At 37.2% G+C, this 17,752-nt stretch overlaps 1 protein-coding gene across 11 annotated transcripts in view; it reads right to left on the bottom strand.

The window, feature by feature from the left end:
- Positions 1–17,752, bottom strand: part of ZNF475 (zinc finger protein 475) — a 77,174-nt gene that overhangs the window by 49,061 nt on the left and 10,361 nt on the right. For 2 of the 11 annotated variants that reach the window (XM_039848536.1, XM_039848547.1), the window contains exons 1-2: positions 10,931–12,209; positions 5,114–5,311 (exon numbers count right to left, since the gene is read on the bottom strand). Coding sequence is in view for 1 of the 11 variants with exons in the window: in XM_039848547.1 (XP_039704481.1) it covers positions 5,114–5,158 (45 nt within the window). In the remaining 10 variants the exon portion in view is untranslated. The other 9 variants (XM_039848538.1, XM_039848537.1, XM_039848542.1 and 6 more) reach the window with 9 other exon arrangements.

Genomic DNA, 17,752 nt, shown 5'->3' with positions numbered 1-17,752 from the left:
TTTATTCATGTCTTAGGGATTCCTGAGAATCCTTGTTCTATCCTCTGTACAATACTAACTCAAGAGAATAATATTCTAGCTTTATAAGTATAACTACTTAATCCACGATAAATGAGAATCCAGCCAAGGACTATGTACTGAGTCAAGCCCTGTACCTCACAGTAAAGATTGTTTATCAAATCATAAATGACCAGCATTAATGGAGCTAGATAAGCCCAACAGAGATGGCTATACGACTCAGTAGACACATGCACTGGGTTCTGCATGACTAGGTAGAAAGCTAAAGGAGAAGCAGAGAGCCTGGCTTCTCTGAGCTGGGCTTATTCGTATATTGTCTCTCTTGACCACAAGCATCCTGAGTGCAGATGACTTTCAAAGTTTAATTCTTCTTGGAAGTCGTCTTTCTCCTAAAGAGAGCCCCAAAGTACCAGGCACTCAGAAGAAGCACGGTTTTGAGGCCATAGACCTTTAACTTTCATGTATGATTTTAGAAAATATTTCATCAGGATTCCTTGAAAATTAGAATGAATTCAACAAACTACAGCTCACTGGCCAAATATGGCTACCTGTCTACCTCTTTTTGTAACCAAGGTTTTATTGGAACAGAGCCGCACTTACACATTTATGTCTTTGTCTTTGACTGCTTTTGCCCTACAAATGCAGAGTAATGGCCCACAAAGCCAAAATTATTTACTATTTGGGTATTTTAGGAAAAGTTCCTGAATTAGAGCATACAAATGGGACTCCAGTGAAACACCCAGGTATTAATCGATGTGAATTTAGAAAACAGAACTCAGTGCAACCAGAACCTTACCAAGTTTTGCTGACATAGAACTTAATCAGGCTCCTCTTAGGACCTTCTCTCAAAAAAAAATGCTCGCCTTCACGTTACACCCTGGACATTCTATTTGCAGCTTTACATCACTTTCAACCTATTATCAAATTGTCTCCTTTACATTCTCCCCCTCTGCTGTCCCCAGGATGCCTATTGCCATACTTGATGTTTTGATATTTAAAAAAATGTTTCAATGTTTTTAAGACTCCATAGGAATCACCACTGCTCCCTCGGGAAAGTTGTTCTGAAATTGTTCACATTCTTTACCATTTACAGTTTTTTCAGAATTGTACATATTCTTGAAAATGTTTCATTCACCAGAGATTTTGGGAAATTTGTTTAAAGTATTACATATTCATTTAAATTATGTAGACTCAGAGAAGAAAAAGCCATATTAGGGTCTAGTTTTTCAGAAAAATTTGTCTTAGAAATAATATATAAGATTAAAATTCTAAAATAAACTGAAAAATGCAACTGAAAGAAATGGTAGTTTACATTCTCAGGCTCAAAAGATATGGATATTTTATGACAGTGATAGCAAACTTGGAAAGCCTAAAGAAATGTTCTTCCTTAGTAAACATTTGAGTGCTGATAATTTTCTGTCAATTCACAGGAATGCGTGAAGCATTTAATCTGATGCTTATTTTGCCAGGTATAAATTTTTTTCTCTGTGATTGTGAGAAACACATTGTGAAATAGGCAATAAAATAGAGATTATTTTTCTCTCATCATCTAGAACAACGTCTATAATATAGTAGACACTCAATAAGTTATTGAACAAATGAATGAATCAATCAATCGATTGAAATTAAGTTCAAGTCACATTTTGTATAACAGGGTTTGAAACATACATCTCTTTAACTGTGATTATCATTCTTGAATAAGTGCATAACTTTATATTTTTGGCTTTTGCTTATTATAGAATAACTTCAAATCAGCTTGCAATAATCTTTCCTTATTCAAGGTTTTGCTTTCCACAGTTTCAGTTTACCAGTGGTCAAATACAGCCCAAAAATATTAAATGGAAAATTTCAGAAATTAACAGCCCATGAATTTTAAATTATGTGCCATTCTGAGTAGCAGTCTCATGCTGTCCCTCTCTGTTTCACAAGGATTTGATTCATCCCTTCGTCCAGCATATCTGTGTTGTTTACCTTCCATTGGTAAACAACACCCATTGGTCACTTAGTGGCCTTCTTGGTTATCAGATCTACTGTCGCTCTGTTGGTATCACAGAGCTTGTGTTGACATAACACTTATTATACTAATAACGGTCCCAAAGCACAAGAGTAGTGATGGTGATAATTAGGATATGCCAAAGAGAAGCCATAAAGTACTTCCTTTAAGTGAAAGGTGAGTACGATAAGATATTTTGACAGAGAGACTACATTCACATAACGTTTATTTCAGTATATTGTTATAATTATCCTATTTTGTTATTAGTTTTTGTTGATAATCTCTTACTGTGCCTAATTATAAATTAAACTTTATCATAGCTGGGCATGTATAGAAGAAAACAGTATATATAGGGTTTGTTACTATTCGTGATTTCAGGCATCCACTGGGGGTCTTGGAATATAATCCCCTTGGTTAAGGGGAGGATTACTATACTGCCTAGGGAAAAATTTGAACAACATAAAAGAAAAAAATGCCCAGCCTGATTCAAACTCTTGTGCATGGTTCCACTGGCAAGCAGTCATGGAAGAACTCGACTTGTATATTTGTTTTTAATACTTGCTTCACTATTTATAAGCCAAGATGAGCTGGCTTATTAAAAATTAATGATGCCAATAAAAATAGATAAATGGAATCATGTAACAGAATGGAGTGCAGAAATATATGGTCGATTCACATATGTGGTCAATTTATTTTTGACAAAGATGCCAAGACAATTCAATGGAGAAGAGAAAAATCTTTTAAAAAAAGAATGGAGAAATAACTGAAGGGAAAAATTAATGTCAACTCTACTTTTACCACACACAAAAGTTAACTCAATGTAGATCACAGAACTAAATATAAAAGCTATATAAAATATATATAAATATAAAAACTATAAAGCTTCTAGAAGCATAGGAAAATATCTTTGTGACCTCAATATTTATAAAGATTTCTTAGACAAAGTACAAAAATCACTAAATTTAAAAGAAAAAGAATTTAAAAATTTCTTTCATAAAAAGTGGAAACTTCTGTTCTTTAAAAAGCACCATTAAGAATGAAAAGGCAAGCCATAGATTGGGAAGGAATGTTTGCAAGAGTGTGTGTGTGTGTGTATATATATATATCACGTCATATAGCAAGCAATTCAGTTTCATTTTTAATGGGCAAAAGCTTTAAATCGGTTATTCACAACAGAAAATATATAACTAGTTGATAAGTTCATGAATTAGAACTCAACGTCATTAGCTGCTAATCATTAGAAAAATGTAAATTAAAACCACAGACATACCACTATATACACACTGGAATGGCCAAAATTTAAAAAATTGCTAATATAAAGTGTTAGCAAGGATGTGGAAAAATAGATCCTCCCATACAAGCCTGGTGAAAATGTGAAATATTACAACCACTCTGGAGAACTGTTTGTCCGTTTCTTACAAAGTTTAACCCACATTTACCTGATGTCATAGGCATTCAATCCCTAATTACCCAAAAGAAGTGAAAATATATTTCCACAAAAAGACATACACAAATGTTTATAGCAGCTTTTACTCTTAATATTGAAAAACTGGAAACAACATAAGTATACATGATAGGTAGATGGATAGACAAATTATAGCATATTCATGCAATAGAATATTACTCCACAATAAAAATAAAAAAGCTACTGATACACACAATGACATGGATCCCTCTCAAAAATATTATGCTGAATAAATGAAATCAGATACAAAAGAATATATACTAAATTATTCCACAAATGAAACTCTAGAATAAGCAAAGCTAATACGTAGGTAACAGAAAGTAGATCAGTGGTTGCTTGATGGGTAGATAGGTGGGTGGAGAACGAACTATAAAGGTTAATGGAAATGTTTTTATATTGATATTCTTGCTAGTTATATGGATGTAATCATTTGTCAAAACTTATCAAATTGTGTACTTAAAATGTATGTATTTCATTTTATGTAAATTATACATCATTAAGATTGTATGAAAAATGAAAAAATTTAAAGAGGCAAAGAATGTAAACAGATAATTAACAAAAGAGAGACATAAATCAACAAACTTATGTAAAAATGCTCAACTTCGTTAGGCATCGGGGAAATGCAAACTGAATCACAGTGACATATCGTTTCATACCCATTATAAAGATTAACAACATGTCTACCCTATCATCCATCATTTCAAGTCAAGGTCTAACCCCAAGATAAATAAAAACATATGTCCACCAAAAGACTTGTGCAAGAATGTTTATAGCAGCTTTAGTTATAGGAAACCTAAACTAGAAATAAACCAAATACCAATTAATAGGAGAATAGATAAACAAATGTGGAATAATTGTATAATGCAATCATATTCACCTATAAAAAGAATTGAACTAGTGATATAAACAGCAATATGAAAGATCTGAAACACATTCTGTTGAGCCAAAGAAGTCAGATACAAAAACATTTACCATAATATTCTATTTACATAAGGTTCATAAATAGCCAAATTATTCTCTAGTGACAAATCAGAACAGTGGTTGCTATGAAGGGAAGACTGACTGGAAGGGATGTAAGGAAACTTTCTGAGTGACAGAAATGTCCTATATCTTAAGGTGATGGGTTACATGGTTGTATATATTTATCAAACTCACTGATTCTAGAAACTTGAATTTAAGAACTTAAGATCAGTTATATTTCACTCCATATAAATTTTATCTCAATTAATAAAAAAATCCACCAAGTCAATTAAGTAAGTATAGACTTTATCACCCCTTTTCTTTCAAGGACAATTTGGCTAATAAACATATAGTCCTGGAATAATGTTAAAGACATTTTATCTACTTTTCTTTGAAGAAAATTATTTTAAAAATCATCCCTTCAAATAAAATGTGATTCTTTTCTAGCCATTAGAACATTTAATCCATAGTTCACATTATTGAGAGCGTCATTCAATGAAATAAAGTATTTATTATTTTGTTTAGTAGTACTTAAGGTTTTTACTACACGATGGTGAGAAAGAAGTGGAAGAGATCAAGATTATCTAAACTAAGCAGCCGTTCTTAGTGAAAGGTAAGATTTAAGATTGATTAGCTACAAGACCAGGAAGAAAGAGCATACCTTCTGAGAGCCTCACCTTGTAACGTTGTTCTTTTACCTTTTCTATTTTAGCCTTTATCATGGCCCGTTGAGCCCCTCAGGGAGGAGCTAGTGGGAACAGGAGCAAAATCGCTGGAAGCTCCAAGACTCACATCCCCTCCTGCAGGAGTTCCTGTAGTATCTGAGGCTGTCAGAACAGGAACCAGCCTTTGTCGCCTGGATGTATCCTGGCAACCTGTCAACAAAAGGGACAGGGCTGAGTTCTCTAGTAACAGATTGGAAAAATCCAAAACAAGGGGCAAGGGAACTGAGAAACCGACAGCAAAATAAGTATGGACCTCAGCTTTCTTTAAAGTCGACTCCAGCAACTTTACCAATGGACTGAGCATCGAATAAGGATAGGCAGGTGGATTTAAGTCACGAGGCTCTTGGTGTGGAAATAAGGTGGAAACGACTTCTTTTCTAAGGAAGAAAAAAGCAGCAAAATTTACTGAGTGTCTTATCGATCTTTTCTAGGGTCTTTAAAAAGGATCATCTCTGTAGGAGAGCTTGGCATCTCCTCACAGAGAGAGACGGATCTCCATGGCTCTCAGAGGGTGTCTGTGCTTTGGTCTAAAATGAAAGAAAGTATAAAATGTAGAAGTGATGGTTAGTTTATTTTCTAAGGTCAACATTCTAAAACGTATCTGAAATAATTTTTTTAAACCTCATATTTAAAAATACTCTGAGACAGTAAGCTAATTGTGGTACAATCCTACAATGAAATACTTTCAAGCATTAAAGCTCATAAAGCAAAAACAGTTTACTGACATGGGAAGAAGTCCACAATATATTTCTAAAAAGAGAAGCTACAAAACAGAATAAACAGTAGGATCTCATTAAACTCTGTACGTGTGTGTGCATGCATGTGCGCGCGTGTGCTCTTAACTCAAAAGAACATTCGCCAAAACCTTAACAGCAGTAATTGCTGGATGAAGAGATTAAGGTACATTTTATTAAATGGTTTTTAGGGTTAGGAGTTGGGGGAAAAAAGAGCCCCACCCTTTAAGATTCCAAAACACTGTCCCTCACCCCAAACTGGGATGTATAAGGAATTCACAGGACTGTTCATTTTGTTGAAGTGACTTCAGACCACACAGTCTAAAGTCCCTGCTGGTTAATGAAGTTCTACATCTTAACATTCTATAACTCTCAGAAGATAGATATATCCTCTACAGAGATTTACAGATCTATCTCAATTACACCATCACATAAAATAGTTTGTATGCTTTTCTTCTGAAACCTTTCATAAGATGCCATATATAAATGATGAGGCATGCCTAAGATGCCTAAAGAGCTGCTACAGAGTGACTCTATATTGAGATGGGGGCAAGAAAACTTAGTTTTACATTTGGCTTTTTACCAACTCGTGGGCGCCTACTTATTTCTTACTTTACAGAAATGATATGCTTTCTCAAATCTCTTGTGAGCAAAATGAGATATTTCTCTAAAGAAACTGCCCAATAAATAAACACCATCCTAAATGCACACACGGTATCCAGTCAAGTGGCCAGCTATTTGGGCCAGATGGCAGAGGAACAGATAGGAACTGCTGGCCTAGGACAGGACAACCCTGGGAAAATACTGAGAGCAGATATTTCCATGGTAAAATAGGGCAAAGAGTTCTTTATCTGGACTGGAGCAACTGCCCTCAGAAGGCCTGGAAGTAACAGCTTCTGCACCAGTGGGCACAAGTGTTAGGTGGGTCACTAACAGTATGTGCATTCGCAGCCCTCTCTTCCCTGGTGCGGTTGCCAAGTTACCAGCTGCTTTTTCTGCAGTCATCAGAGCTGCTTCTGAAACTGGTTGGAGAGGAGCCATTGTTTTCTAACTCTGGACCCGTTTGAAATTCATGGGTTTGAACTTCCTGGTGTTCAAATGTATTTCGTCTTGGTAAAACAGGCCTTCCTAGGTGCCTGCCCCCCCGCCCCCCTCCGCCCTGTCTCCCTTTCTCTGTCTCTTCCCCCCCTCCCTTCTTCCCCCGTCTTTGTCTTTTAAAGAAACCAAAACTTTTAAGTGTCTTATATATTTTTTAAAAATCAAGCTCAGAAGGCATCTTAGATATTAAATAGCTCTTACAACACAACCTTTTGATGATTTAAGAGTAAATGAAGCAGAAACATATGGATTCCATTTTCCATAACTCACACACGGTCCTTAAAAAATCAAGGAGAAATGTGCTCAGCACGATGTATTCTGTTTGGTTGAACCCAAAACATTTGAAAAATACTTGGAGGCTGATGAATCCAAAATATTTACCCATCCCTATTTATAACATCGAGGGAAAAAGCCCTTGATTCATGGTGACAGCGAAACTGCTCACATCTGCTGAGTGGGCAACCAGCAACCAGTGCAAGCTTCAAGATAACTGTGTTCCCTCTCCTGTTCCTACTCCAGACACTTTACTCAACCTCGGATCAAAGACACTGCAGCCCTTACTTAAACAGAGCTAGTCTGGTTTAGTATCGTTTGAATTTTTCTCACCTAAGACAATTGCGAGTTGTTTGAAGCTATCCGATGTCCAATCATGTTTGCGCCACTGTGGAATGATGCCAGCCTCTATCAATAATCCAGATCTTACTCCTTGTGGCCACGGCCCCACCACAAGGAATTCTGGCTTATTTTCCCTTCATAAAACCACAGCTATTGTGCCTGCACAAGCCCCTGATTTTTTTTATTAAAGGAATAAATCATGGTGATTTTATGGAGCAAGAGAAATGCTGCTCTCTGCCAGTGTCTTTGATGATCCTGATGTCTCTTCATTGATGCAAAGCCCAAATCCTACTCTGAAAGCTACTGGGCATGGGCTACATTCTCCACACAATAATTTTTTTTTTTTTTTTTTAACAGCAGCAGCAGGAACTCAAGCAGGATGTTTGTGAAGTTTGGCAAACCAGGTCCACTGGGCGTCTTGTTCTCTTCTACCCAGTTATTGTTTACTTTGCCTTACCACTTAACTCAGAAAACAGCCAGCGCCTGATGTCCCGTTATCTCAAATACTTTAACGATCATATAAGGTGAAGTATTAGTATCCTTGTTTTACAGAAGAGAAGACTGGGGTGTAAGGGCTTGAAGCGACTTGCCCCGAATTGCAAGGCTAATCCAGAGCAAATCTGGGTCTGACCTGTATGTTCTCTGGTGCCCACTCACTCTCCTTCCACAGCCTTCTGCAATACCTGGCTGTCAGGCGGTCACACAGAACAGGCTGACCTAAAAGAGACCACTGTTTTTTAACATATGCCTTTTGTCACAAGAAAAGTTTCTGCATAAATTGAGTTTTACATGCTATGTTGAATTTGAAAATGTCTAAATTTAAAACATATCAAAAAGTATCCCACAGTAGATTAGAAAAGTAGGGAGGATACTCTTTAAATATAGACTTTTAAAACTAAAAAAAAAAAAAAAGTATACTATTTGATGTATCAGAGTCCTGACCCATACATTTTAAATCCCTGAGGACTCCTTGCCCTAGGGCAGTGTTTTTCAACTTTTTCTTCCCCATTATTGTTCCCCTTCCAAGTCTTTTTATATCTATTTTTTCTAATCCTCCCCAATCATGAAATTTTAACATCACAGATATATCTTATATCTGTTTATATATTACAGCCTTTTGATGGGCCACACACTAATGTGTTATCTAAAATTATGTCATCCCCAAAGCCAAATTTTACTGCGTTTGTGGGAATGCATGCCCGAGGGACATACATCCAAAGAACTGATGATGTTGGCCTTAGATAATCTTATGGTCAAGCTGATACACAGAAAACATGATGAAGAGGCCACAGAAACCATGGAAACTCTTCCTAAATTGCCAAAACAAAAAAGCATAGCAAACTATCCCTTAACTGTGTTCAACAGAAAAATGGATTTGTTTGAAAAGAGCAAAAAATATATTATATTTTCTATACATTTGAGTGGTTTTATCACAAAAATAAAATTCTTGGAGCTGAAGTAGACTTTAAAATAGTCTCTAGTCCAGCCAACTGTCTTCAGGCAAAAAGATATTGGTCTGACTTTTTAAAATTGACGAGGCATCTCAGCAGAGGGCATTCAGTTATTTGTTTCTGTGCTACAGATTTAAACTCAGACTCCAATAAAAAATTCTCAAAAGACTTTCTTGCTTTATCTTTGGCATGATGAAATACGCTGCCAAAGCAGATAGAAGGATTTTTTTCTTTTGATTTCAATTCTTACGGACAGCGGGTGTTTCTTCAGTATGGTATCTAGCACTCCGCTGATAATAAAATATTCTGTATATACTATGTTATAAAACCTCCTGTTTCAAGGGCCTGAGATTTTAAATATCTGCTGTGAGTTTAGATAACTCATCATAAGCTCTGGCCCGCCAAACTCTCCTAGCACAGCTCTCCACCCTCCATCTCTTTTTCAACACCCACTAAACCAAACCACACACAGTACTTGTACTTAGTAGGCAAAAAATATTTGCCTACTAAGCTGAGTACACACCTTTTTTTGTTAAAAGTGCTCCTAATAGTGACCAGTTTGACTGAAAGTGACTAAAATTAGAAACTGTTAAGGCCAGATTAATACTTAACATCATACAAACATTTTGAAAGAATTTTGCCTCTCTTTTTAGAGAATTGGCAGAAGTCCAATGCCTTATGACATGTGAACAATAAATGTTTAATGACTACTTAGTCACCAGTTTATTACCCACAGATTTCTAAAGCTGGCTGAAATTAGTTTGTTCATGACTGATAACAGTTTAATATTTTACCTTTCCATGTGCATTTTATGAAAAGCATTTCAACCACTTAATTGAAAACAGTAAGTTCTAAGGGAAGTCTCTCTTATTCTCATTCCTTCCGCAAGACTCAGAGGGAGGGATGTTTCTTCTCTGACAATTTGTTCCCTTGTTAGTCCCTCCTTTCTAGGACCTTTAGTTTCTTCTATTCTACTGGCTTGTTTCCCTCAACCTTTAGTCGGTTTCAGACATCTTGTCTTAAACAAAAAATAAATCTGCATTTGCTCTTTGCATCTGCTCTCTTCTTGATAAAGAATGGTCTAAGTCACTGCTTCATCCTCCTTTTATCTCCATTTTTCACCCTCTCTCTACCTTATCATCTGGATTCTATCTTTTTTTTCTCACTTGAAGCATCTTGTTCAAATTTAATCAGTGGCACTTCAACCAACTCATGCAAGAATTTTTTCCAGTTTCCATTACCCACCATAACTGTGATGGGTTTTATACTGTCACCTTCATACCTATTAGAAATTCTCCCCTCTCTTAACCATCCGTTGATTTTTTTAAAAAGTACAAATTCCTTGGATTGACTTCAGACCTGATAAATACAAATGTAATCCATCCCAGAAGTAGAGTAAAACCTAAGTCTTGGCCCGCAGTTCCTGATGTGGAGGCTGTTGCTCACCACCCTGGGGGAGTGGGGAGAGAGATGGCAGCTAGTTAACTACTAACTAGCCCTGCATTCTGAGACCTAGAAAGAAAGAAGATGGGACGTCCTTGCTGTGTATCAAGTCTTGTGCCAGGCGATTTGCTATTGAGTGCTCCCTTTGCTGTGATAGGATGAAATCTTCTGTCCCTTCTCTTTCCCTGATTTCTTACAGGTCTTTGCTGAGATAGAAACTTTGTTAGAGTAATAATTCATCAAACCTTTACCAAAGCATTGGTCAATATCAGCAAGACCAAATTTGTTTGCCTTGTAGAGGCTCTCCTTAAACTCTGAAAGCCTTAAGCTGACTCTTGTGGAGAGTATTTCTCCAATGCCTAATGATGTTGGATTGAGGGCAGATGGTAAGGGACACCAGAAACAGACAATATTTTCCAGACACTCACCTCAGTCTGACTCTGTATGAACCAAAATGAAACTTGATAGGAAAATCATCCTCTGAATCAGTAGTTCTCAACGAGTGATGATTGCTCCTGTCCAGAGTTATTTTTTGTTGTCACATATGAGGTCGAGGGAGTGCTACTGGCATCTAGTGGGCAGAGGCCTGGGATGCTGCTAAACTTCCTCCAATGCACAGCACAGTCCTCCACAGCGAAGAATTATCTGGTTGAAATGCCAATAGTGCCAGGGTTATGCCTTATGCTCTGGACCCTCCAAGTGTTCAAATGAGAATGCTTTCCTTCTAGAATAGGCTATGTCAACCGGCTCTTTCCACACTCATGATGCATAACTAAGGGATTACACTACAAACGAAGCAGCAGGTGCAGAGAGTCTAAATAGCTTAGGCAGATTTACGTAGCCAGTAAGTGAGGACACCTTTGAAATGTGAATACAGGCCCTGCCTGACTGACTTCAGAGACTATGCTCTTTTCCACATCACCTACCCTGAGCAGCTAAGCAGCAGACATTCGGTTGTACGTGACTAAGGGTGAAATCACTTCTGCAATGCAAAAGTCAGTTAGAGAAAGTGAAAGGACAGAAAACTAAGCCAAATTTTCCCTCTGTGAAAGCTGTAATGGAATTAGAGTGGGTGGGAATAAAGCTAGAAGTTGTCTGAAGCGTGGGCAAGTGCATACTCTGAGACCAGAGCCCAGTTACAGGAAAATACTAAGACAAGGTCAGCTGGGTTACTCAAAGGTGGCCACACCAAAGTTTGCTCCGACATAAAGCAAAGACTGGCAGAGGCTCTGATGAACATGGTCTCAAACAAGTTCTGCTCCTGAATATGCCTGCTTTGTTACATCCCCTGGGCCTTTAACCATGCTGCTCCTGTCCCCCACAGGAACTTCCGCCCCAAGCTCCCTCCCCCTCCTAAATCCCTAATGCTCCTTCTCAGAGCAGCCACTCAATATATGACCATTGAATTTTGAACTTTTTGGCGAGTAAGATACTGTTTTTGGTTCATATTGTTATTATTAACAGTATATTATCTCTCCAACATCAAACTCAGAATGGAAAATGTTATTTTCTTTAATTGTGGAGTTCTTATTTTAACAAATATTAGCTATTTCTGTAGTCATTCCCACTTCATTTTAGAAAAAAAGGCATCTACGGTCTAGTGGGAATATCTTATCCATCTAGTTTAATGTAAAGCCAAGAAAAATATGGTCCTTTTCATTCTTTAAAATTATACTCATTTTCTTTAATGGGATCTATCTATCTATCTATCTATCTATCTGTCATCTATCTATCATCTATCTATCTATCTATCTAGCTAGCTAGCTAGCTAGCTAGCTAGCTATCATCTATCCATCCATCCATCCATCCATGCAGTACAAAATAAAAAAAAATAAATAATGAAAACAGGGTATACATAAAAAATAAATTCTTTTCCTACCCGTGACTCACCAGGCTTCCACTCTAGGACCTACCCCAGTGGCAACCTCTGTTATCAGTTTCTTGTGCATCCTTCCAGAAAGTCTATACATTTACAGAAGTATGCCTATGTGTGAATATCATCCCCTGACCTGAAGGCCAGTGCTCTTCACATTCCTCTCTGTGGCCACTGTGGCTTCTATTGCTCAAGACAAGCCATGACAAAACAGATGACACATTCATGCTGTTGAAGGAAAACTCAGTGACTCAGATAGACACAAATTGTTCCATACACCTTTCATCCTCATTACCTGGTAACTTTGCCAAGGTCAAGTGGTGACATTTTGATTTACCATTTAGCAGACTGCATACAACTCATATTTGACGAGAATCAGAAATTCAAATACCAAAAAAGAAAAAAAATATTTTCTTAAGGCCTCCGGTTTCGTAATTGAACTTGCTTTTTTGCTTTGTTGAAAATATTTTCCTTGCAGTTCAATGAACACGGTCTATCTGAAAGAATAAAAACAGCAATCACCTCAAACTCCCAATTAATCATCAGATCTTCAAATTTAAGTTCCAGTTTTACTACATTTCTGAAATCTCCATTTAGCATCTAAAAAAGAACAAGGACCAAGGAGCTCATTGTTTTGACTAGCCAGATTAGGTTGAGCCGAATCCAGGCTTCAGGTATGAAATGCAAGTTTGGCTAATTGTATCTTTGCCATTTACAAGAACCTGTATTCAAATAAATCAGGGATACATTTCTCTTGGCTACAGAGAGCCTTTTAAATAGTGACTTCAGCCTTCCTAAGGTTTTTGTCCGGGTTGCCTGAAAGTGGACAATTTTCACAAGTTTGCTTTGGCACCCATGGCATGAATTTTTATTGAAAGTCACAGTTGTTTTAGTGGGCACCAGTCTGCCAGGAGATCTCTGTAGAGGCCTCCCAGCCAATTCCATGAGAACTATGTGCACCTAAAACATGCCAAACGTTGTAAGAAGTGACCTGTCCTCCAACTCTTTGCTCGCCTGCACACGACCACTGACTCATTTGTACTTTTGATTTAAGGACACACTATTGAGTGTGCCTGCAGCATTTTTAAAGTCAAACAGCTATCTCTATATTGAAGACTCTTCTGCTTTCTCCATGTAAAGGTTTCTTTTTCTCTGGAGTTACACCTAATTTATTCTATCATATCAAACAGCCAAGGAAACCTAAGAGAGAGAGGTTTGTTGAGAACTTACATTTTCTGTAGAATTAAACAAAGTAAGGATTTGGTTGGGAAGAAATGAGAGTATAGCCCAAAACCCATTCTCAAAATGCCCATTAAATAACCAGTGGGAAGAATCACTGACTTAGGAGGCTTCGAATAAATGTGCAGAGGTATTCTGAGATGAACAGACATCTGTTGTAATAATGAAGAAAATAAATGGAAAAATCATTGATAAGAGAGTTGGGAGGCCTTTGAAGAAGTGGGGCCTACGCACATTTCATGTCTCAATTCTTGGAACTGTGCTTAAGTGACTGACCTGTTCTTAAATTCAGCTCAAAGCTGAACAACAAATATCCTGGATCCATGATTGCCACATGGACATATGTGAACTTTACTTTCTCCTTATCATGGACTACCTGCATTCCAAAATCTGAAAGGAACCATTCCATTTCAATGACCAGCATCTTCATTTACATAATTGGTCTGACCAGTCCCAGCTGACCTAGCCAACATCTTTCATGTACATAGAGGTCTTTAATGAGAACAAGTCTGATGGTTTTGCCTTTTATCAACTCTGCCTTTTTTTGGACAATTTGTCCTTTCAGAGGACAATTTAGGGTGCTCCCTGAATCTGTGCCCCAGACTGCAATCCCTCCTTTGCTCAAATAAACACTTTTTTATTCTTTATTATGGCCTAATCCTTTGTTGTTGTTGTTGTTGTTAACAGTTATTTTGACATTACCGCTCACAAACCATCACATAATCACCATGAAGTCAAACCAAAATTGCTTAGAGTTTAAAAGACCTTTGCCCCAAGATTGAGAAGTCTTCCATATTTTTCCTTTATTTTATTATTTTTTTCTACATGCCATTTTATCATTGTTTTGTTACTTTGTATGATCGGAAAGTTCATTAGAATTTTACTTTATAAAACTCTTAAGAAGTCTTAGCTTATTAATGGCTCAGCCTTGAAACAACACAATTTTCATTTTTAAAATTAGGCTAAAATATTCTAAGACAGTTATTTCATAGTAATATACAGCCTTCTTAGTAAATTTTCATTAAGGCCAGAAAACTAATGCATAGCAGGGGAAAAAAATAGATTTTACTAGCTGTTCTAGTGAAAAAAATTTTCATACCAACTGAAAAGAAACCTGTTATTTTATAATTTTCACCTTCCCTTCAATTATACTAACTTTAATATTTTTCTTTTGAATTCCCCTGACTTAGACAGCGCTCTTAAACCTCAAGATCGTAAAAACAAGAAACCTTTCCAAAAGCACAAGGGTAAAGTTTCAACCTGCTGTTAAAAATACCACTGAGGAGGCCTCATTTTCTGGGCAGGTTTCATAGGTTACATGAACTTACAGAGCTACAGTGGGGAACACTGAATTAAACAGGACTGAAGAAGGATGTGAGTGTGGGCTCTATCAGCCATCTTGTATTGAAGAGGGATGGAAGCCAATAGCTGAGAACAGCAAAGTAGTAAAATGGAAAGTGTCTAGGTATTTGATGATGTCATTATGCCACTGAATTTAACTAATCTTGAGACCTCTTACCTCTAGACTTTTTATTTTAATGGGATAGTAAATATCACTATAGTTTAAGTCATCATTTATCATATTTTCTACTATACTCAACCTAACTGTTCTTATCTATTACATGAAATAAGGTGGTCCATTCAGGACTGGACTTATAATCAATCCAGCCAGAGGCAGACACCAACTCTCATAGCCCATGGCCTACAGAGAGTCACTGGTCCTGGGGGTTGGTAATTCTATTGCTGCAAGTCTCCTAGGAGTAGAGAATATTCACTCATGTGTTGCCAAAAAGGAAACTTATTCTTAGGATTGTAGCAATTTAGTTTATAACCCTTGGCACACATGTGAGGAATAGGAGAATGGAGAGAGAAGAAAAGATGCTGATGTGTTTCTCCTATTATTTTATTCTTCTTATGAAACTGTTCTGAGCAATGGGAGAATAAGTTGTTTCCCATGGTTGGACTCATAAGGTGAAGTTAGCTATTGAGATTCATTGGCTTTCAAAGGCATCTTTTCATGCTTAATACTGAGGATACAGTATTAAGGTTACGGAATTAGAGTACATTAGAGTACATTAATGTGTATTATTTTGGAAAAACCTCACGCTTGTTTCTCCTCATATTAAACAAAAACTGGGTGGTATAACTGTCAATACTGCATTTTTAATTTCTTCATTTTACCTTAAATATCTTTTACCTCCCCCCCTCCGCCCCCAAAAACCTCTGATCTTTCCAGTATTGCTATAATATTTGGTAGCTTTCTTTTCATGGTCCTAATTTTATCATTATATCAGTTAGGTTATGATCTTATATGCTGCAAAAAAAATAAAATAAAATAACAGTAGGTTAAATTAGATAGAAATTTATTTCTCATTTAACAGTCTGAGTGAAAACAGTCCAAAATAGATAGGCAGTTTCATGGTGTCAGGGACTCAAGCTTATTGTATCTTATTGCTCCACCATCATGGAGCTTCGGTCTCATGGTCTAAGGTGGCTGTTCGAGTTCCCACCATTATATCTCCAATCCAACCAGCCAGAAGGGAAAAGAAGAAATGGAAAGGACATCCGTTACATTCAGAGGCATGTAGGCCTTTAAGGACCATGTGCCCAGATAAAACTCAAATTTTATTACTAAATAAAGAAGTGAAGAGTGTGTTTGGGGGACAAACAATCTCTGTCACACTCATTCACCAGATGGTTCAGAGGGGCTGTAGCTGTCCTTGAACAACACTGATTTGTAAAAAATATAGGCCTAAATATTGTCCTTTAGAAACAACTGCAGGTGTTTAGTTTTCACTATGATATAATTTTCTCTCTTTTCTAATGATGCACTTTCCCCAGTACAATGCGTCTTTGTAAAGAAATTCCACAGTGGCTCCACATTGCAATTATCCCCTTTTCCTCTATTTCCCCCTAACTCAACTCTATTTATTTCAGTACTTTCTTAGACTGATTCATATTGTTATCAATACAATCAAAGAAACTCTGCAAGCTCCCAAAGTGTTTGTAGGCAAATACCCAGCTTGGGCCTAACCAATGATCATCCTAATATACTGACAAGTCTGGAGAATGGATAGGCTGGGTCCAGTAAGTCTCTGTGGCAGAGGGCCTGAGGAAACTCCTAGCAGTGAAATCGTCTGTAGGGAAGAAGGAATCTTTTAGATACATTGGTTTATTTGGAGTACTCAGTGCCAGGACAGAAGGCGAGGATGATTTTGAGTGCACCCCCATTTCTGTCTGTCACTCTGGTCTAGCCACCATGATCTCATATTCTTACTCAGAGACAAAGAGGGCTATAATGAAAAAAAAAATGACTAAAAATTAATATAAATAGGATTTCTGAGGGGCCACGGCATTGGTATACTTATGCTAGAAGTGTCCATGACAATGTGAGGGGGCATTTCCATTAACTGCAACAGTCAGAGCTTTGGTCTAGGTGCCATTGCCCTCGGCACGTGGCACTGCATTTTGGCTCAGCAACTGCAGTATTATAGCAGGAACACCTTTGATGTACATTGTTGAAAGAGCTGCTATTTTGTCCATTGCCATTGCCATAGAGATCTGAAGCAAAAGAGAAGATCACGATGGCACATTGCGGTCAAATGATTTGGCTGCAGAGCACAGCAAGAGTTTCCTGAGAAGTTTCAGGACTATTTTGGAAGAATTTGAGGGTTTTTGGCTTTACCACAAAGCAGGTAGAGTGTAGCCAGAGAAATACTAATTTGTAACTGTCCGCTTCCCTTCTTGCTTGATTATGAGCATTTATTCTTCATTCAATAGTCCTTGCAATTCCACATTTCCCAAGGACTACCAAATGGGTATCCCTTGTTTGTTTCACTAAGCCCATTTGTTCCCATCTTCCACTGGCTAATGCGCCCACCTGAAAGAGACACACATCACTTTCATTCCTATTCCACTGACCACAGCAAGTCACAACTTTAAGGAAGGTGGGGAATAAAAATGACTACCACATGCCAAGAAGGAGAATAATCAGAATATTTATGACAGTCAAAAGACTGCCATAGTACTTAAGCAGTGAATTGCAAATGTCATGATAGAAATATTAGTTATGATGATTGCTATTACTAAATTGAAACTACATTACTCCACCTAATTATGGTGCCAACAACTGCATTAA

This window comes from Pteropus medius, unplaced genomic scaffold (assembly GCF_902729225.1).
Source record: "Pteropus medius unplaced genomic scaffold, Ma_sr-lr_union100, whole genome shotgun sequence".
NCBI lineage: Eukaryota > Metazoa > Chordata > Mammalia > Chiroptera > Pteropodidae > Pteropus > Pteropus medius.
This window is presented reverse-complemented; position numbering and strand designations above follow the sequence as displayed.